This window comes from Artemia sp. Qi Xiang Cuo, chromosome 19 (genome assembly GCF_049724085.1).
Source record: "Artemia sp. Qi Xiang Cuo chromosome 19, ASM4972408v1, whole genome shotgun sequence".
NCBI lineage: Eukaryota > Metazoa > Arthropoda > Branchiopoda > Anostraca > Artemiidae > Artemia > Artemia sp. Qi Xiang Cuo.
The window spans coordinates 21,469,066-21,492,383 of NC_142812.1; the positions used below are offsets into that span (position 1 = coordinate 21,469,066).

A 23,318-nucleotide genomic window follows, 5' to 3' on the forward strand; every position below is an offset into this window, starting at 1 on the left:
TTACGGCTCCTTCGAGCTGTTTCTGAGCCCATCCATTTTTTGTCCCCAAGTCACTGCGTTACTTCGAGATACGGAAGAACTTTTGTCCCATTTTTTAAAGGAAAAATTAATAAAATGTCCAAATAGTTTCTTTTTTTCCTGCTTTTTTGTCCCCCCCCTTCTTGACCAGTTTTTATTTTTAACTCTTTTATTGAATTACTGTAGTTGGATTATTGACACTTTCTTAGTGTCACTTTTAATTTATATGCATTTATGTCTCGCTCTTTTTTCTTCTGTGTATATTCGCTTATCCCCCCCCCCCTTTCCTTTACTCTGTCCGTTCTAATTCTTTTTCTGATTCGTATTTGTCTAAGTTTATTTTGACGAGTTTTATCTTCTTAACTTTTTAATTTACTTTTTACATTTTTGATTATTAACTATTAAATGGTTGTTCATTATGATTTTTCTATATCGTTGTTGTTGTTTCATTTTTGCCAGTTTTAGTGCAACCATTTATATTGTCGACTCCGAAGTCCGAATTCGGCCCTTTGTGGGCTTGTGATAGTGATCTTTTTGAAATAAATATCTTATCATATATTATCATAAACTTTGGCTGCTGGAACCTATGCTCGATAAAGTGCCCCCAGACACAAGCTTTTATAGCTGAAGAATTTCATATTTATAACCTTGACATCTTGTGCGTCTCTGAGACGAGGCTGAATGGACCTGGCATCTCTAACCTAGAAGCACCGTCTGGGAAGGTCATATTTTACAACTCAGGACCAACTGATGGCTCTGTTCTAGCAGGAGTAGGTTTCATATTGTCCCCAAAAGCGGCCACTGGGCTCCTCGAATATGAGGCAGTATCTAGCAGGATTGTATGGGCAAGGTTTAAAGGCCAAAATAACAATATGGCCGTCCTTAGCGTATACGCCCCAACTAGAGATACGCCTGAACACCTAAAAGATCAGTTTTACAGCGAAATTCAGATAGTCATTGATAGGAACCCCCGAAGAGATATACTTGTGATTGGAGGCGATTTAATGCAAGGGTTGGTGGTAGGCTGAATGACTCCGAACAGGCGATTGGCAATCATAGTCTTCTGTGAAAGGTGCTCTAATGGAAACAGACTCCTCCTGTTCGCAATGCAGATCAATCTTGCTCTGGCTAATACTTGGTTTAGACACAAGCCCTGCCTGGAATCCCGCGATGGAAGAACGAAAGTTCAAATTGATTGATTACCTGCTTATATCTCGAAGGTGGAAGACCATGATGTTAGACTCAAGGTTGCACAGAGGTGCTGACACAGGACTAAAAATGGATCCGACCACTTCTTTCTAAAGACCAGGCTCAGTACAAAAAAGGCGCCCATGCCAAGTCAGAAAATAGATGTATCTAAATTGAAAATAGATAAATTCCGAGAATCCTTTGTCCTTGAGCTTTCCAACCGCTTTGCCACCCTACAAGACGAGCCAAAAGTATTGATCAGGATTCCAACTCATCAGGAGGCCCCGCTTCTAAGATATAGAGAAAATGGAGTAAGTTCAAAGGCCACGTGAAGGAAACCGCAACAAACATCATCGGAGCTGTAAAACAAAAAAAAAACAACAAAAAATGGATCTCTGAGAAAACACTTAAACTCTCTGCAATGGAGAAGGAAATACCCAGCCAAAAGTCCGCTGCATATAAATCGCTGCGTCAGGAATGCCATAAGTCTGCTAGAGCCGACAGAAAGGCCTACTGGTCAAATTTGGCCGATGAGATGGAAAAAGCCGCCTCACGAAATGATACAAGGAAACTTTACCAGATTCTTGGAGAATGTAAATGGAAGAAAAATCAATCTACCATCCCCCTGCTTAAAGCGAAAGACACACTTCCAAGAATTGTGAAGACCGGGAATTACTAGCAGCAAAAACCAATACCCCATAGCCTCACCCAACCCGTCAAAAACCATTCTTATGAAAATGTGTCTACGGAACCATCTACTAGAGAGAAAGTAGGCGAGACAAATTAAAGTCCCAAAAAACCACAAAAGTCCTGGAACAGATGGCACCCCCGCTGAGCTGCTGAAAGCTCTATCTGAGTCGGCCGCAGATGAGCTCCATGAACTTGTTACGGATGTATGAAATAATAAATACATTCCCGATGAGTAGAAGACATCGACAATTGTCCCTATCTTCAAAATAGGAGACCGAATGGAATGTAAAAACTACCAAGGCATATCCCTCATCCCGATTGCTGCAGAAATGTTCACAATTATACTTTTAAATAGGTTCCGAGGCACTAGAAACTCCCGAACGCGACTCAACCAATCAGGATTTAGACCAGGCATGGGTTGCTGTGATCAGATCTTTAGCTTACGACAGGTCCTAGAGCATCGCTTCAAACACCAGCAGGAGAGAATCCAAATCCTTATCGATTTCATCACGGCTTTTGACTCTGTCCATCGGGACTCCATATGAGTCGCAATGAGGGAGGACGGAGTCCCTGAGAAGATAATCAGACTACTGATGGCATACTACGATAGAACCAAGACCCAAGTTAGAGTTGATAGTGAGCTTCCGGATGTAGTTCTGATTGAGGAGAGTGTACGTAAAGGATGCGTTCTGTCACCGATATTATTCAACTTCGTCATTGATCGGATTCTCGTGGTCCTCGAAAAGTATAAAGATGTTGAAGTAAGCCCGTCCTCTTCAGTCACGGATCTTGATTACGCTGATGATGTGGATATACTATCTGAGTCTGTTACAGATACCCAGATCATGATTAATGAGGTAACAAGCAGAAAGCTTCTGACTGGCTTCCAAATAAGTCTACCAAAGGCGAAGACGATAGGGACAGATAGGATGGATGACATCCCTGTGACCCTAAATGGTAGTCAAATCGAGGACGTTCAGTCGTTTAAATACCTTGGCTCAATGATAAATGCAACGGGGGAATCATCAGAAGAGTTCCAGAATCGCATATCCTCAGCATGGAACGTCTTTCTGCAGCTAAAGAACTCGCTTTGAAAGCGCAGCAAAATCTCTCCACGTACAAAGATCCGAGTCTACGAAGCCATGGTACTCTGTTCTTCTATATGGGTGTGAGACTTGGTCACTGAAAGCAGCGGAAGCGTCAAACTTGGACATATTCCATCACAAGTGCCTGCTATATATACTAAACTTTCGTCTCTCAGACAGAGTCTCGAACGAAGAGGTCAGGAGAAGAGGTGAGGATCGCTCACTTGTCTCTGATGTTGTAAAAATGAGGCGTCTGAGGTGGTTTGGCCACACCATGCGGAGATCAGAAGAGCATATTACCAAAAAATGCCTCAAGTGCCTTCCACTACCAGTATGGAAGAAGAAAGCAGGAGGACAGAAGAAAACATGGGTTGCAAAAGTCAAGGCTGACCTAGATTCTATTGCGGGTTTCCAAAAATTTGGGCGACGCTGGGATCGTCACTGGCTTGGAATTATGGAGCCTGCCATCCTCGAGCGGAATCTCTGGAAAGAAACATGTCGTCGTCTGCTGGGCGCCGCGATGAGCCTGGATGCGGCTTGAACATGCAACAAGTACAAGTAAGTAATTTCCTTGCGACACGCGGGGTTGAACCAGGAACCCTTTAATTAAGAGGCACAGTTCTTTCCACCCCGCTGTCAGAAGGTATCCGAAAATTGGATTTTCCTAGAATACTGTGAACAAACTTTTGATAAATGGGTTACTAATGGATGATGCATGGCCACTTCTTGTTTTACAGTAGATTTGATGATCCATTTAAATTAACGGAAACCAAAACATGAAAAAGAAATATTACGATATAGCACAGCAATCAGATGGAAAATAAGAAAAATACAATTTGGTTCCCGATGGAATTTTTACAAAATTAATATTTGAAATATTTCACTTCTGATAACGTAAAAATTGAAGTTGGGGAAAAATTGAAATCTTATCAAGTAATGGTAAACAGGGCCAAAACCAAATTTAAGTTACACTTGCGGACAACATCAAAACTTAGACCACGATTACTTACAAAATTAGCTTTTTTTGCAAATTCGTGTTATGACCATTTACAGATGAATGGTTCTTGCAAAAGTTGTTTAAAACCATAAAAATCGATTATTTTTATTTTATCTTATATTTTCCAGATAATTTGCCTATAATTTAATTTCAATTAAAGTTTTTAGTCCCCCTTAAGTGTCATCTCCCCCTTAAAAAGCTTCCTACACTCATCTTTGATAAAGCATGTGCACTAGGGGTATTACACCCTCCTAAAATTTTTAAATATTATTTACTTTTGTTTTTATTATAATTAATCTGCTTTTCACCTGAATCGTCTCATTTTCAAATGCGAGCTTTCATTTTTATATTTTTTACATTTTTACAAAATATTAAATAATACAATAAAATATTACCCTGTATGAACATAACAGTGAAAATGCACACTTAATAACAGCAGAATTTACAAAACTTGACGCAAGAGAATGGTTATATGCCGTAAATACGACCTGAAATGGAGTATAATACGATTTGTCTTCGTATTGCATTGTCCATGATTTAAGACTAAAGAGCATCCAGATTTTGATATGTTTTGAATCCATTTATTATTCTAATATACTACACAAATGATTATCATAGTTATAATAGCCAACATATATATAAAGCGGATACCATTACGAAAACATAGAACAGAAACAAAACATGCAACCAGAATCCATATAGAGAGACATCTTATAATAAAATAAAGACTTATGGTAGTCTGAAATAGGAGATTTAAATTAAGAGATACAAATTAAAGGAGATACAAATTAAGAAAAATAAAGAGCCAAACAATATAACTAACCAATTAAATTTTGTTTTTTCATCAAATAAAGTTACGCATAATAAAGTACCGCAGAGCATTCTCAAACTAGCTGGGACTCCTTTCTCGTACAAACAGGTAGTTCTGCATCTAGAGGGCCGGGGTCCATTCCCAAAATCTTTGGTATATAATTTCTCATATTTTCAACAAAATTCGGAAAAATTTTCATATAATTTGTCTATTTTTTTGGCCGTTTCGTTTTAACCCCCACTCCCATTTCTAAATTTGAGTCCGCTAATATAAATTCTCATATACTTTCTTGATACACATTTTTTCAGAAAGCGTTTGGGGAAAACAAAAAGCAAACATACAAAAAAACAAATAAACACGCATCCGTGATCTTTCTTCTGGCAAAAAATACAAAACCCACATTCTTGTAGACAAGAGCTCCAAACTTATATAGTAAGTTTCTCTGACATGCTGAATATAATGGTGTAATTTCCATTAAAATTACTTTAACCTTTAGGGGTATTTCCCGACTTTTTCAAAAATAATGGGTAATATTAAACTTAATGAATTTCATACATCTAGAATTGGCATAGAAAGCCAATTCTTTTGATGTATCAGTTGTTATTAAAACTCTGTTTATTAGAGTTTTAATTACTATTGGGCCAAATCACTCCTTACTTACAGATTGTTACCTCAAACTGTTTGATAGCCAATAAGAAATGAAAGCGACAAAACTTATACATAGGCCTATTCAAATTTGAAAGCCTAATCTGTTTTTTAAAAAGGGAAATTCATGAATAAATGTAGAATGAGTCATGGATAATGGCAGAAAGGGTCATGGATAATGGATGAAAATGACCTTAATATGGCAGGACCCCATTTAGATTTAAAAATTCGACCAACGTGTAAGAATATTTTCGCCCTGCATTAGTTATGTTGTTGTACCGAGTTTTGCAGTTTTGTCTATGAGCTGTTTTAATTTTTATGTAAATATTCACTTAAAGTAGCTTATAACAACCATTTTCTTTACTGATTGTAAACATTTGTGAATGTTTGCCTATACTAGCAATCAAGAACGTATCCAGGGGGAGGGGTCTAGGGCGTTTGACCCCCCCCCCAAAAAAAAAGTGTTTGCCCAACTTTTAAAAACGTAACAAAAATGCATACAAATAAATTTTTAATGCGTTTTTAAAGTTTTTTTTTCTTTGTAAAACCCTCCCCGGAAAAAACAACCCCCCGGAACAAAAATCCTGGATACAGTCAACTTAGTCATTATAGTTATCTATTAGTTTGCAATTATACTATAATTTGCTTGTGCTATATGCTCACCTATTACTTGCCTATTAGCTATATAGTTTGCTACATTTTCGCCAATTAGTCATTAGCTAATGACTCTCATCAGACGCAACTCTAACAAGAATCGGAAATTTCTGTAAATACTGGCTCTAAAGATATTGGGACTTTGAGACATCAATGAACCAATTGAAGGACCAAAATTTCAGAAGAGAGGGGGATAATAACTAGAAAAAAATATGTATAAATGGGCAAAATAATCAGAAAAGTTTTGAGATTTTGAGTTTTTAGCCATGGACTACCCCCCCCCCCGTCCATACGAATGTGGCTATGGTAAGATAGAACTCCCTTCAACAAAAAACTTCGTGGATACCACTTCATAAAATTTTATGAAGTAATAAACACAAGGCCGTATCCAGGGGGGGGGGGTTACCCGGTTTGAACCCCCCCCCCCCCGAAACTTTTGACCGAGTCGAAAATAAGTCAAAAATTAGTAAAACCTAGGTAAAAATCAGTAAAATTAGTCGAAAACTGAGTCAAAAATTAGTAACCCCCCCCCCCCGAAAAATTCTAAAATTAGTACCCCCCCCCCGAAAAAAAATCCAACATAAAAGTTACATACAATTTTGGTAAATATCTAGATTAACAGAGTATTCGGATAGCAAAGAAACAAACTTACCTCTAGAATCAGAATTCCATCCTAAATCCAAATATGACATTTATTTTTATCAAAAATTCGATTTCAACCTAACCTTAGTCCTATTTTTTCGCGACCTTACCCTAATACATAGCCTATATTATATATTTCCCACGCATTAATTGATTCTCGATTTTGTCACCATTGATTCAATTAAGGTAAACCAGTTTTAACAAGATTGATGCTAACATGATGCAAACGGCTTAAAATTGAATTTGCGATCAAAATGAATGAAATATTTAGATTCAAGTTGAAATTCCGACTCTATAGGTAAGTTTGTTTCTTAGATATATGAATACTCCATTAATCTATATATTTATCAAATTTTATATATCGCTCGTTTTTCACTCTCTAGTGAAAGCTAAAAAAACAAATTTGAGAAAAACAAATGTTCGTGATAAAAATCCATACATTTCTGTATCAGCAATTTTTAAGACCATACAGTTGCTGGGCTTACTATATTTTTGCCTTAGCTAATGAGACTCATCTGACCCAGGTCTAACAGGAAGTAGACTTGAACATTCGTGAAAACATCAGATTTTTTTCTTCAAAAAAGTATATAATGTTTTTGCATGTTATGTCGGGATGATACATTTCTAAAAATATTGCTCAATTTTGGATATCTTATGGCAAATTGAATAAATTTTACGCAACCAGATTTAAAGTATTTTAGCTTTGAACTGAAAGAAAACTAATTTGAATTTAAAATAGAATTCAATTTATTTCCAATGGAGACGCATCAAGTTCTAACTCTCCATTTGCCTTGTTATAAATTAATATGTATATGTTATACTATGATGATTCAAATAAAATAAACTATGACTTTTAGGGAAGTACACTTTTGCTTGACAACTATTGTCAAAAAAACTATGAACTTATTGTCATTATGATTATTGTCATTTTTATTGTCAATATAATTGTTTTCACTATATACTATGGCTTCATCTAGACGATTATTTAGTAAAAAGTTAATTAATGGGAACAAAAGGAGAACAAAGGGGAACAAAGGGGAAAAAGGGGAAACAAAGAAAACACTTACGCGAAAATACAGAACTGTGGACTGTGACATTGGAATTCATTTTCTGTACATGTGTTGTTACAATTAGCTTCATCAGATCTGTCTTCACAGTTGTATTCTCCATTACAGCGCCAGGATCCACGAATGCATCTTCCATCGCCACACCTGTCAAGTATAAACATATTGGATAACATTATTTTTTAATTTAGTCGTTTTTAAAATTATTTTAAAAAATAGTTTAAATAAATTTTTACAGTTCATTTTGTTATTTATTTTTTTAAATAATTAAAACGATTTTTAATCATTTTTTAGTTTTTGTAATTGTTTTTTTTTTAATTTCAATTTTTTTAAACTTAAGTATTTGGGGAATTGGTAGCTTATGTGCCCCCTGTTAAGATTTTGTTCCTAATAATGATTTATTCCCATATATTAGAACAACATCTAGGTTCTCGCTAATCTTAATAGATTTCATATATTTGGAGTCAGTAAAAAAAAACAACAATTTTTTGACGTTTTAATTTTTATCCAAATTCCAATTTTTAGAGTTTCAGTTACTATTGGGCTGAGTCGCTCCTTACTCACAGTTCGTTACCTCAAACTGTAAGATAATATATTATCGATGTCCTTCTTTGCACTGATTAGCTGTATCAATGTGCGTGTTTTGATGCATTGATGAATGTGCATGTGCATGTTTTGATGCTTTGATGCATCAATGTGCGTGTTTTGATGCATTGATGCATGTCTTGACTATGTCCTTTGTCGATACCAACTTTGCAAGAAGCAAGAACCATGATGCCCTATTTATCAATACATCAATAATTTGCTTACTTATGAGAAATATAGTTTTTTCACCCTTGTCATACTTATAATTTCCCCCATTTTCCCTTTGTGTCATAATTTCAGAATATAGAAGCTGATTCCTATTCCATAAATCATTGTACCTAAGATTTTCTATTTTTACTTCCTATTTTTCTATTTTCTAAAAGAAAATAATAATCATTCAAAAAAATCTAATTTCATATCGTCTATAATTCTCAAGGATCTCATTAGGAAAGGGATAAAATGAGGCATCAAACAGGGAAGAATGGAGGTATTAACAGGAAAAATTGAGAAAAAAACAAGGAGAAAAAAAAACTTAGACGAAAAATGAGCGAAAAATAAGCTAAAACACATGACATCAAACAGCTTAAGAAAGTATAGCTTTCTTTTGACAGTGTAGTTATCATTTAGAATCAATAGGTTGTTAATGTTCGAATTTTGCAGACAAAAAGGTTAGTCAAATTTAACTAACAAGCCTTAAATTTGACTAACTCAAATTTAAAAGACTAAATTAAAAAATGTGATACTGCCATAAGAACATAATAATTTTAGACCAGAAGACAAATCTAAAAAAATAGTGGTTTTCAGGTATGAACAGACCAAACACATGTCTAGGGTGTAAAATGTTTTTATATTTATTTAAAAATTTATTTTTTACATATTTTATTAATTTAAAATAATTTAAATTTTTATTTTAATTAATTTAAAATGTACTTCAGCGGTTTTGACAGGAAACATGACTCGTGTGTTCTCACCTTACCGAGAGACCGGATATTATTCTGATCTCTGAAATACTTTAATAAGAAGAACGTATATTAATCATATCATTCGCTTTATGTTTTTTATTCTTTTTTCGCTTTAACTTTTCCTATTTTCATTTTGTGGGTCAACATTTCAGAATAAAGAAGCTGATTTCTATCTCATACACCACGATACCTAAAACTTTCTATTTCTACCAACAAAAAAGGAAAAATAACAGAAAAACTCTAATCTAATTTCACATCACCTATAATTCTTTTACATTTCAGTAGGACAAGAAGGAACTGAAGATTCAAACAGAGGCTTCGAATGGAGGTTTTCCATTTTTATGGCAATAGTGTTACAAAGGGGTGGTGTACTATAGTATCACAGCATAGTAATGTGGTGCGGAAGTTAATAGGCTGGTGAAAGTAGTAACTGGGCAGTCGTAATAGCCAATGTGCTTAGACGAGTTTGTAAGAATTATAACTAAAGAAAACTGTTGCTAACTTTTTTTTTTAACTTTTTTAATTGTACATCCAAGAAGCCATCAAGAGGGGGGGGGGTCAACAATTTTTTCGTAACGCTTAAAAAAGTATGACTTTACCCTAAAAAATTTGTTTTTGCATTTGTAGGTCTCTGTGTAAGCGTAAAGTAATTTTCCCGAAGATTTAAGATGAATGGGTATTTTAGACCGATTAAAGAGAGGATATAGTCCCCTCAACCAAATCTTTCTTTTGTCCTGATGTCCCGAAGAAAAAAAAGCTAGATCCATATCTGTATTTAAACTAAAATATTTACTGAAAAACAAGGTCTTAGATGTTCACGTACAATAGTTCCGACATATCATAATTGCTGTCATAATACGCCATAGTTCTCAAACGTCATAACAAAAGTTACGACAATATTTCATAGACTTATTTGTTTATTTAATAACGCCCAGATACGGTAACCTTTATCAAGCTTGTCACACTCAACATTATACATTACAAATTATTTGATGATAATTTGTCTCTCCAAAAATTAGCCGATAGAAATATACTGAAACCCAATTTTAAGTTGCAGGAAGTATAAAAAACGAATTTTAACCTAAATTCCGATTCACTGCATGGCCTTGGAGCACAGCCTCGTTCGTCACTACCATCTCCACAATCATTATCATAGTCGCAACGCCACCTCCCAGGAATGCACCTTGTATTGTTACATCGGAAATATGTCGGGTCACAAACATGCTGACTGGGATCGCCACAAGATGGCATCTCATCCTCACCGTCAGCGCAATCTTCATCACCGTCACATTTCCACGGCATTGGAATACACCGACCTGAGTTGCACCTGAAACAAAAGTCAGTTATATCGACCCGTGCAAAAAAAGGACGAACGCCTTTTGAGAATTTGCTTTTTTTATTTGGTTTTTTGTTCACGTTATTATTTTGAAAACAAAGACTTATTGTAGGCCCACTTAGCTGTACGAGGACTGCAACTACAATTTTTATGGCTCCAGGCCAAGAAGTCATGCCTCAAAATTTCATTTGTGTTTCTCACACAAAGTTTGTGTAAATTTGTACTTTTTCTTTTTAACATAACTTAATAATATTCACACATTTAATTAAAAAAGAAAAAAGCAACCACTTCATCATTTCAATAACCATTAAATTAAAAAAATGAAAAAATAATGAAGAAAGAGAAAAAAGAAAAGACAGAAGAAAAAACGCCTATGAGCTATTTCTTGTCCAAAAAAAAAAAAAAAAAGATTAACTGAGTAAGACGAACAAAAGAGAAAACTGAGAAACACTATAAATTGTCCTGATTATAGATCAAACTTTAGCTTCAAACATTTCCTTTTTAACCACGTTTACGAGGCATATGATCAGAGGAAAAATTATCAATAAAAATAAGGATCAGAGAAAAAATATTTTGCCCCCTTCCCCCAAACGCAAGTCTGCTTCACCCCCTCTCCCTCCACTCGTGCGGACGAGCGTGTGCAGCTGCGTTGATCTCGTGTGGCTAGGTGCTACAGTGAGTTGTTAACAGTAATATTGGAAGATATATCTGCTAAAACGTGCATTTTAAGAGAACTACACCTTCTTTATTTGCATATTCTACAGTTCACACAGCAGTTCCGTAATTTTAAAATGACTTCTGCTACAAATGTCAGAGCCGAGATCTCTAGACATAATTTGTTCTAATCGCACCACTATTAATCTTGAAAATTTCTATTCTTGCCAACCCAGGGGCAGCGAAACAGCTAGCAGCCTAAAGATTGACAGTAGCCTACGTAAAACTACTACTACTACTACTACTATCAAGCTGCTAGAGACCAAATTACTTCATGGAAATTCGTCCTACGTAACCCTCCTGCCAGGAAAATTCCCTCTGGAAAATTTCATTCTCGCTGAAACTGAATCCTGGAAAATTTCTTGCGGACGATTCCACCCGAAAAATTCTTCTTAGCAAACTTTTATTCGTCAAACACAAGAGCCGTCGAATAAGAGCAAGGGACATTTTTAAAGCACTATAAAACTTTAGCGTAAAGAGCAGAGGATTGAGGAGGGAGCAATCCCTTGATTCTCAGAATAATGTCTGAAAAAATAATAAAGTGAATATTATATTTTAATGAGTGAATAAGGAGGGAAATTTTCAGTTATTTAGATTGACGATCTCTTAAAGTCTGATCTTCTATGGGGCTGAAGTTATACTGCCTGACCTACAGTTTTTAGCACAACATTGAATATAAACATACGTTAATCCATCCTTATAATTCTAGAGTTTACTGTTTTGAGGTTTGGTTTTTATATTGTCCTTTGGATTTTCATCAGTATTGTTTTTATTATTCTACAATGATAATCTTTTTTTTAGCCGAAAATTACATGGTAATATATCTAATTTTCCTATTTACATGCAACATTTAATGGATTCTTGATTCCCAGGTGAAGATCTGTTCAAATAACTTACCTTTAAAACCGCAGAAATAACAAACCTACAATGAATTTTTGATATTTCAGACTGAGCCTTCCAATAAATATATTGAGGTATACCTTATTTTAGGGATAATGGTCCATCATAATATATTACAATCACCCATCCTAATAAAATATCTCAACCACTTCAAATGAAAGAGGATGTCTTAGGAACTTGGGAGGGGGCTAATTTGGTTGGAAATTTGAAAGTTTTAGTCTCATTTTTAAAGGCCAAAAACTGCTGGATGGTAATCAAACCCCTACCCCTTCCGTTCCTTTTCTACTTTCTGGCCCTTTTCTAAAACCTATGAATTATATAGAATCAAAATTTTCAGAAATTAGTTTTGTTCAAAAATTTCAAATCAATCAATGTCTAATTAATTAGCGTTCGGGGTTGATATCACCTCCACAGTCCCGACGTTAACCATTATCTTACTCTACTAAGATAACTAAGCCCGCAGGCGCAAGGGGATCAAGAATTTTAAATTTTACACTGAGAATTTTACAAGGGGCGGGAGGCATTCCTTGGCATGATTTGGAAAACGATCAGAAACTAAGTTTAAAAGAAATCAACTGAGAGTAAGGAACAAAATTAGAAGTTAAAACAAACTGTAATTGATTGGTTTTGATTAGGTTGGATTAAACTTTATCAAACAGTTCGTGGTAACGAACTGTAAGTAAGGAGCGACCCGGCTCAATAGTGACCGAAACTCTAAGAAAAGGGGTCACAAATTCTAAAATTTTAATAAAAGATAGATTAATATATGTTTATATTCAAGGTTAGTTTAAAAAAAATAGGCCAGAATTGCTTCATGCCAATAGAAGATCAGACATTAAGCAGATCTTCAGTCCGAATAACTGGAAATCTTCCTTCTTATTCAATTAAATATTATATTTTCTTGAGAAATTATTCTGAATACCAGGAGGCTGCTCCCTCCTCGATTCCCAGCTCTTTACGCTAAAGTTTTAGTTAAAACGTCCAACAACTATACCTCTGGGGATGACCTGACCACCTAAAGCTCCTGGATCAAGGGCTTTGTGACTTATACAGTTCACCTCTTGTTCACATATCGCATTTTTTATTGGGAAACAAACGAAAAAAATTTGGGGGAATTGTCTGCCAGGGGATTTTTCACGGGGAAAACTTTCCTCAGAGAACTAAGTTTACGGATAGAAATTTCCAGGGGAAATTTTACGCAGGTGCGGGGGAGGCGAATTCCTGGCCTGATTTAAAAATAGTCACAAATTAAATTAAAAAAGAAGTTTTTTCAACCGAAAGTAAGGCGCACCAATAAAATTTAAAACAAACAGAAATTATTCTGTATATAGGGGGAGGGGAGCTATTCCCTCCTCAAACTTCGGTCTTTACACTAAAATTTGACTTTTGTCACAATTCTTTAAGAAAGGCTGTTCAAACACAAGGGCCATTGAATTTCCATGCCAAGTATTTTTAGAGAACTAAAAGACTTTAGCATAAAGAGCAAAGGTTGAGGAAGGGAGTGTATCCCTCAGATACGGAATAATGTATGTTCGTTTTAAATCTCGATACCATTCCTTACTTTTAGTTCAGAAACTTCATTTTTAGCATTTAACTCAGTAAAAAAAAGACTCGCTAGTTATGATAGCCTTAGGTGCCCAGCCATCAGGTCAGAGAAACTTTAGAGACATGATCAATTATTATATACGTTTATCTACCTAAATGTGTTTTCTGGACACACTCTAGTGGTACAGTTGCTTGGTTCATCGGACCCATCTGCACAGTCAGCATCTCCATCGCAAATCCAAACTGAAGGAACACATTTACCATCAGCACACTGGAACTGTAAAATAAAAGAGCATATCTGACAGGGGAAATGGAACACACACAAAAAATGGGACAAGAACTAAAAAAAGAGATTTATAACACGAAAAATAAAATCAGCATTCAGTGCTGATTATTCTTGAAAGAGAACCAAAGGAGCTAAAGCGAAAACGTTTTGTCTGAACGAAAAGTACGATTGGCGAATTGTCTTCGGCCTATGAAATACTTTATTCTTCACTGCTAATTATCCAAGATGAGATAGAATGCCTAATAGGAAGTTAGTACTAAAAATGTTATTTTTTTTATTTAAAATCTATTTTATTACAAATATTTAAAAATCCTTCATTTCTAGTAACTCACTGCAGCACCAAGCTGTCTGAAGTCAACATAGTTACACACGCTCCTCCTCTATCCTAATTTATTAAAAGGCTCTTTACTACCTTCCCAAGTAGTTTCTATTTCCCTTAAACCCTTCCTAACCACCTCCTCCGCCCTATTCAGGGACGACCTGTTTTCCATTTAGCCCAAGACGGTTGGCCGAAAAGAACGACCTTTGGCAATCTTTCATCCTTAATTCGCAGAACGTGTCCTAGCCTTCTTAGCCTTTCTCTCAGTATAACCTTAGAAGGCGAGATAGAACCACATCTACCGTATAGGTGTGGTTAAAATACGTTTTAAACGTATTTTAAGTTTTTGGTCGTACTAAAATACGACCAGTCAAACAGAAAAATCCCTTTAATTATATATATATATATATATATATATATATATATATATATATATATATATATATATATATATAAACAAAAAAAATCACAAAACTAGCAAGACTCCAAAGCTTGTTTTTGTAGCATTCTAGGCGGTCTTAGTTTCCCGAACAGACTAAAGCGAAAACTCTGTTCCTAATAAATTATTCATATCCCAAAACTTGTGAAATTTATCTCCCAAGTACCTATAGAATACTTTCAACAAGGTTTTGTTCAATTATATGTTTTACACTAACACGTTAATTTTTTTTACGTATGAAAAGCAGCTTGAGGACTTAAAAAACTTAAGGATTTATTGAGTATTATGCATGGCCAGAAAAGCAGGCCATGAATTTTGGAAAGGGCATAAAATAAGGGATTTGATAGTACTTTCTTTTTTCAAAAAAACCATAATGCTGCAAAGTTACCTACAGAAACTAAGCGTTTTCCCAGATATCGTCAAATTCAAATAAATTTTGTATTCGGTTGGAACAGTACATCTTGATCAACTACTGTTCAATGCAAACTGTAGTAACTACCAAAGATCAAGCAAATACTGTGATTAATGTGGTTCTCAGTTTAAACACTCCATCGACATAACTTTCTGTACATTAATATCCGAGTATTAGGGTTTATTATGTGCAGACTATATAAATTGCACTTATTATCTATTCTAGCTTCTATTATGTACTATTTCTGACTATGATGCATCCCATTCAAGTAGGAAAACAAACTTTTATTTAGACAAATAAGCAACTATGATCATGGTTGCATTATCCCACGACAAACTACGACCCATAGTAGCCAAAAATGAAAACAAAAGGTTTGAAAAGAAGAAAAAAAAGGCAAGTGAGAAAAAATTGTCGTTTGAATCTGATTCGGGAATGTCGAGATAACTATTATCTCGATTAGTCCTAAGTGTAAAGTGTACATAAGTGTAAAATGTAAAGTGTAAACCAATTCATGTTAATTTTGAAAAATAGCCCTTTAAAATGGAGCCGAGTGGAAACAAATATCATTAGAAAAAGCGATACAAAGACTCATCAGTTAAGACGGGATGAGAGATCTCAACAGTAGCAACCTCTTCCACAAAGTCCTGGTGCATCACCCGCCCCCCCCCCTAAAAAATTACTATCATAGTTACGGAGAGAGGATTTCTCGACACTAGAAGAAATTTTAAAAAATGCTCACAAAAACATAATTCCAGCCCACTATTAGTAACAAATGAACAAGTAAGGTATATGGTTAATAAGCCAGGAACCATAACACACAGGAGGGGGGAAAGGGAGGAATCACCGAAGAAGATTATTCCAAAGAACCCCTCTTGCCAACGAAACTAAAAATTTCTTTACCCTAATAAGTAGAGACACGGATTTACCTCCCTCAAAATAAATTCACTTAGAACATAGCCCTACAATGAAATCAGGGATATTAAATTTTTTTAGGTTAATAAGTAGTGGCATGTTTTGCCTTCCCCAAAATTGACCCAAATAAGGTCGAGAACCCCCACGTCCTACAACTAAATGAGTCGTAAAATGTCCCTACAGTTTTTGTGAAATTTGTTTAAATAATTTGTCCCCCCACCTATGTGCAAAAGAGGAAGGCTTTATATGTTTTTGGATGTTTTTCAAAGGAATTGTTTGAGGTTAGTTTTACGTACCGGTTTGACTGACCGTACATCAGGCAATAATCTGTACAAAAAGTGGTTCAATCCCACTTTCTAGGGCTGTTTTGAAAGAAAAACTAAGACGGGTAAGCCACCCTTTACGGACGAAGGATGATAAATTTCCCAAAATCGTTTCCTTCGGCCACCCATCGTGGCCAAACGAAAATTACGTTATCCCCGAAACTGATGGCAAGAGGTCATAATAAACTGAATTAGAACCTCATGGGAGGGAGTAAAAAAGGGATGTTTTGAGCAGATTAGGGTAGAGAAGGAGCATTCGTAGTTATGTTGACCTCAAGCGGGTGGTGCTACAATAGGCTGTTAGTGGTAGTAGTAGTAATAGTTAAACTTCACAACCTATCTGTCAGACTAATTTTACATAAAAGCCAGAAAAGATACCTGATTAGCGGGACATTTGCTCGGTTGACAATCACTTTCATCTTCTCCACCTGGACAATCAACATGACCATCGCAGCGTCGGACTGCAGGAATGCATCGATCTCGAACTGTTTCATTTCCAGGACATTTAAACTGAATTGGCAAACAGGAATACTAAAAAGAAATAACTGACTTCAAATAAACTAAAAGCATATATTTAATTTAGTTACAGGTTAAATGAGGATATGATTAGAGGCGAAGAAGTTGAAGTTTTTTGTTTATAATAACCAGAAATTGAACTTTATACTTTACACGAGATAAACTCTTTACAGATATTCACGCTATATGTCAAAGATTAACGGAACCAACTCTCATCATTGAAGATTTCAATTACCCTAACATAGATTGGGACCTTTCACACCTCCTAGAGCATAGCGCGTCACCCTCACAGAGGGAATTTCTGAAGGTAGTGAACGATAATTACCTAGAACAGCTTATTAAAAAACAAACAAGAATCCGAGGAAGCGACAAGCCAGCACTACTGGACCTAGTCCTATGTAGTAATACGGAACTAATAAAAGAACTTACTATAGGTCCTCCCGTTGGAAAACCGGACTACGCTACAATTTACTTAGAGGTGATTATAAGTTGCGAAACTATGAGAAAAAAAGAGAGGTGGATGTATTCAAAAGGTGCCATGCGAACGGAGCTAAAAGTTTTTAACTGGACTGAAATACTAAACAACACAGATCTAGTAGATGGCATGTACAGAAAGTTTGCATCCGTAATCATAGACCTCACAAAGAAGTATGCACCAATAGTCAAAATATTTAAACGGCCGCCTCTAAAACGAGATATCCTTGACCTAATAAAAACCGAGCCGCAAGCCTGGGAGACGCTCAAGCAGAATGATAACGAAAGTAAACGTAGAAATTATCGCAAAATCGCCAACAAAGTGAGGAAAGCCACTAGACAAGAAGCAAGCAAAAGGAGGGGAAAGTAGCCCAAAGCTCAAAGATCAACCCCAAGGCGTTTTGGGACTTCGTGAATTCAAAAAGAAAAAAACAGCCGGTTATTCCCGATCTTTGAAACTCGGCAACAAATTTAACAATCAGTGACACAATAGCTAAAGCCAACCTACTAAATCAGCAGTTTTCCACAGTTTTCACAACAGAGAGCAACATAGATGAAAGTCAAGAGGAATGTCAGTCACTAGTCGAAGGCAAATTTGAAGAAATAGAACTGACAATACAAATGGTCTATAAAAAACTAAAAAATCTAAACCCTTACAAATCAGAAGGTCCAGATGGCCTACATCCTAGAGTACTCAAAGAGCTGGCAGAAGAAATTGCAGCGCCATTGCACTACATTTTTGTCAAGTCGCTATAAACAGGGAGCCTACCTGATACATGGAAGCAAGCAACGGTGATACCCCTCTTCAAAAAAGGAAGCAAATGAGATCCAAGTAACTATAGACCGATCAGTCAACATACTACACGTACTAATACACATGCAAAATACTAGAATCCTTACTCCACGATAATATATTACAGTACCTACTCGAAAGAAGCCTCATTTCACCCGCACAGTTTAGATTTCTCAAGAAAAGACCAGCAGAAAGCCAGCTACTTGTCGCTACAAACACCTGGAGAAAATATATGGTTAGTGGGATGCAGGTAGATATTTTATACTTAGATCTCAGAAAAGCCTTTGATACAGTCTCACAAAGTCAACTTCTTCGAAAACTACAGTCTATCGGTGTTGGCGATACTATTCTAAAGTGGGTTCTCAACTTTCTGAAAGGAAGGTCTCAGCGAGTGAGACTGGAGGGATATCTTAGCAGCAATGAGACAAAAGTCACAAGCGGAGTAGTTCAAAGTAGTGTTCTGGGGCCTTTACTATTCAATATTTCCATAAATGATCTCCCAAATAACATTGATTCTGAGATACTGCTTTATGCAAATGACAGGAAAATCTTTCGCGCAATAACAAGCTTTGAAGATACAGAAATACTCCAGCAAGACTTAAACAAAATAGCACAATGGATGAAAAAATGGAGCATGGAAGTAAATACAGAAAAAAATTGTCATGTTCGGCTAGGCCCAAAACACATTTCTCGGCACTACTGCTTTGAAGGACAACAGATACCGATACAAGAAGAAGCGCGAGACTTAGGAGTGATAATAGACAGTGACATGACTTTCACCAAGAACTACGAGTCAATCATCTCTGTCATCACAAGTCTTGGGAATTAATCGAAGAAATTTCTCTCTTACTGACTCAACACTGTTTTCTACGCTCTTCAAATCGTTATTGAGTCCAATGATCGAATACGGTCATACAACAACCAGACCATTTTTTTCAAAAAGACAGTAATGCAATAGAAAAATATCCAAAGGAGAGCTACCAAATTTATTCCATCACTTAGAGACTTTTCATACCAAGACCGTTTGAAAAAATTATCGCTCCCAAGTCTCTCATACTGATTTTTGAGAGGAGATCTTATTGAAGTATATGAAATATGCAACAAATACCACGACGATATCCCTCCTAAAGAGATAATAACATTCAAAAATAATAAACTGAGAGGTCAGGAGTTTAAACTAAGCGAAGGACGTTTCAGAAGAAATGTTGGTAGATGGGCATTCAGCAACCAAATTGTCTCCGAGTGGAACGCACTACCCTCAGACACTGTCAACTCAGATTCAGTCAATGCATTTAAGAACAATATTGAGAATCATTATAATGAAAAAGCATTTGATTATTTAAATTTTTGTAGATAGAGGGGCAAGCCTGTTTTCGCAATATACTATATATATATATATATATATATATATATATATATATATATATATATATATATATATATATATATATATATATATATATATATATATATATATATATATATATATATATATATATATATATATATATATATATATATATATATATATATATATATATATATATATATATATATATAATATATATATATATATATATATATATATATATATATATATATATATATATATATATATATATATATATATATATATATATATATATATATATATATATATATATAAACGGCACTCTACTCTTCTAGCTCACTCTGTTTTCAAATTTCAAAATCGTAAAGTTTTTCAGCAACAAACTTCCTCAATAGAAGCTAATGATTTATTTAAAATTCTTATCACAAGCTAAACTCAGCTGAATTAGAATTTCAAAGCAAGACAGATAATACCAATAAATATGAGCATAACAAAAATTCACTAAAATAAATTGTAAATAAAAGAGAAAAAATCTTCAAAAGCGGCTCCATAAAGATAAATTATGATGAAAAAGAAAGAATCGGAGGTGGAAAACATCGAAAAAAGTAAGTGAGTTTCACACAGTTTCCTTTTATGGTACTACTCTTAGCAAGTAATACCGTAATACAGACTCCGGTCCGAATCAGTGGGAGGGGGATACGGAATCTAGGTTTATGATAGAGGGGATGCCAACCTAGCATTAAATCCCATTCTTTTGCTAGAAAACCTAAATTTTAAGAAAATATTTTGATTTAGGAAATATTAATATAATTACATCACAACTAAATTTGATATACTAAAAATTGGAGGTAAAACAACAAAAAAAGTACCGAGCAATAATCCTTATGTAGAATGATTCCAAGATTTGGACTATATATTTGCACATTAAGGGGGGGGGGAGGGTAGGTTAGATTAGGGGCACTGTCCAAGTTTAGTTTACCCCCCCCCCCCTAATGTGCAAATATATAGCCCAAATTATACTATTTTGTAAACTAAAGGTTATATGAGGGTTACATTTTATTAGGATTAGTCTAACTTCACTTCTTGGGTATGATTTGTTTAATTAACAAGTGCCAAACTTTTTTAAAAACCTTTTTTTTAAACAAGTTGTGGTTCGTCGTGTGGGTTGTTTAATGGGGTCCTGGTTTGATCTTCACTAGGTTGCAGCTGCTGCTGTAATTATAATCAGCGAAGGAAACATGTGATGTAAGTGCTATGCATTTAAAGAAAATCTAGTACTGGAGTGGTTTATTAGGTGAAGAGTATGGAAAAATTTAGGACCCCTCCCATCGCAATTTCCTCTTCTAGTTCAAACTCAGATATTTGCCACTACATAAAAGCCTTTTAAAGAGTAGTATCAAAGTGTTAGGTCAAGAGTATGGGGAAATTAAGGACCCCTCGCAATTTCCTCTTCTAGTTCAAACTCAGATATTTGCCACTACATAAAAACATTTTAAAAAATAGTATGAAAGTGTTTACGTGATATAAAAAATTACAAAATAAATCACTTAAAAAAGTTTTTTAGTTACAAAAGAAATATAAAAAGAGAGAAAGAAAAAAAAACTCATGGTCTAGCTTCAAAAGAAAAACAAATTTAGTATCAAAGCAGTTATCAGTTTGATTTTTAATTTCTGCCAACGATTTAAAAAAAAAAAATTATGACTAAAATCATCTAAGCTAGATAAATAAATAATAAAGAAAACTAAAAAAAAACTAAAAAAAAAACTAAACAAAAGCTTTCAGTACAAAACTGAATTTGTATGTGTTGTTGCAAGCTCTTGGTTCATCCTGAAGTTCGAGATACAGCGACATTTTGACTCTTGGAGGGTGTTTATGCAGTTGATGGCTCTCAATCCCAACGTTTGCCATATGCCTGCAACTCCAAGTCGTGCTAATAGCCAGATAGCCAGCTTATTCTTTGATTGCAACCCCATTCATTTCCGACTAAGGGTCTCAAAAGGAAGGATTTGAAGGAGATTAGAATTTCGTGGAAAGAGGTAAAGAATAAAGCTTAAAATAGACTGGGAGGAGGACAGCTCTGTAAGCCTCAGGCGGCTTAGTGCTGCAGTAGGTTTTTAGTATTGGTAGTAGTAGACTCGACACGAATAGTAATGTGACTTCGCCACTGACCTCACCCTGTCGAGATTAGGTCAGCCGTAATCCAAAACCAAATTTTGTATAAATTCTAGGCTTTGGAAGAGGACAGAAGTGTTTACATTTACATAGTTTCATATTTTATTTGCATTTTACATTAATATTATAGTACTTTTATATTCTTTCTAATCACAAATTGTAGATTTATGCATTAAAAAATTGAACAAAATCCGTGTCTCAACGTATTATCACATTCTTTTTCTTACTCAACCTCTTTTTAAACTTACCTTATCACATTCTTTGTCTTACTCAACCTCTTTTTAAACTTACCTATACATTCTTTGTCTTACTCAACCTCTTTAAACTTACCTTATCACATTCTTTCTTACTCAACCTCTTTTTAAACTTACCTTATCACATTCTTTGTCTTACTCAACCTCTTTTTAAACTTACCTTATCACATTCTTTGTCTTACTCAACCTCTTTTTAAACTTACCTTATCACATTCTTTTTCATCTGAATCATCACCACACTCAGATTCACCGTTGCATAACAATGACGGATGAATACAATTCCCATTTTCACACTGGTATTGACCAGGAGTGCATTTGAATGGACGACATTCTGGAGGTTCATCGGACCTATCCCCACAATCATCCTAAAGTGAAACAAGTCGCCATATAATGTTGAAGTATTATTGATATTAAAAACATTAACATTGCCAAAATCTTTTTCTAGTAACGACAGAAAAAGGAAACGACAACATTTTTAGATTGACATCCATGGTTAATTTTATGAATGACAACATTTACAACAATAATAATAAAACTAATGATGAAATATGCAAGGCCGCATACAGGGCGGGGGCAGGGTTTGAACCCCCCCGCCCATTCGCACAATCACCTCCAAAATTTTTGCCCGACTCGTAAAAACGCAACAAAATGCATATAAACAAATTTTAATGTGTCCTTTAATGTTTTTTGTACCCCCCCCCCCCCCCCGAACGAAATCACGGATACGTCCTAGGACACATATTTCACCAAAACAATAACATTAATGTTATTAACATTTCACAATTATTAGTATTTTACACGAAAATTTTTGTATTAGAATAGAAAGCCCAAAAACCTTCTCCTCCAGTGTGGATCATTATTTATTAGCATTACAAGAATTTATTTTTCAGTGGAAATTATAGCACCCTACTTTTAAACTTTTTAAAATGAAAATTTTCTAAATTTTAGTATAGTGACTTCCATTTCAAACTAAAATTCGGAATTATCTTCTCTACTAAGATCATACTTTTCCAACGATTTTCTAAAACCTCTAATTTTTAGTATATTATTAAATTTCGATAAAACGTTTTAAATGAAAATTTTCAAAATTTAGTATAGGGACATCCATTTCAAACTAAAAAGATAAGAGGCAACGCAATTATTAGTATTTTAGACGTATTTTCAATACGTCTCAAACTAAAGACGACACTAAGACGTCTAAAGACGTCTAAGACGTCTAAAGACGACAATT

General features: G+C 35.0%; 1 protein-coding gene across 1 annotated transcript in view; it reads right to left on the bottom strand.

Annotated features, from left to right (window-relative positions):
- LRP1 (LDL receptor protein 1) overlaps positions 1-23,318 on the bottom strand; it is a 654,607-nt gene that overhangs the window by 101,020 nt on the left and 530,269 nt on the right. The window contains 5 exon segments of the mRNA XM_089105022.1: positions 7,798-7,941; positions 10,423-10,668; positions 13,989-14,113; positions 16,906-17,058; positions 22,291-22,452. Of these exon segments, the coding sequence (XP_088961148.1) occupies positions 7,798-7,941; positions 10,423-10,668; positions 13,989-14,113; positions 16,906-17,058; positions 22,291-22,452 (830 nt within the window).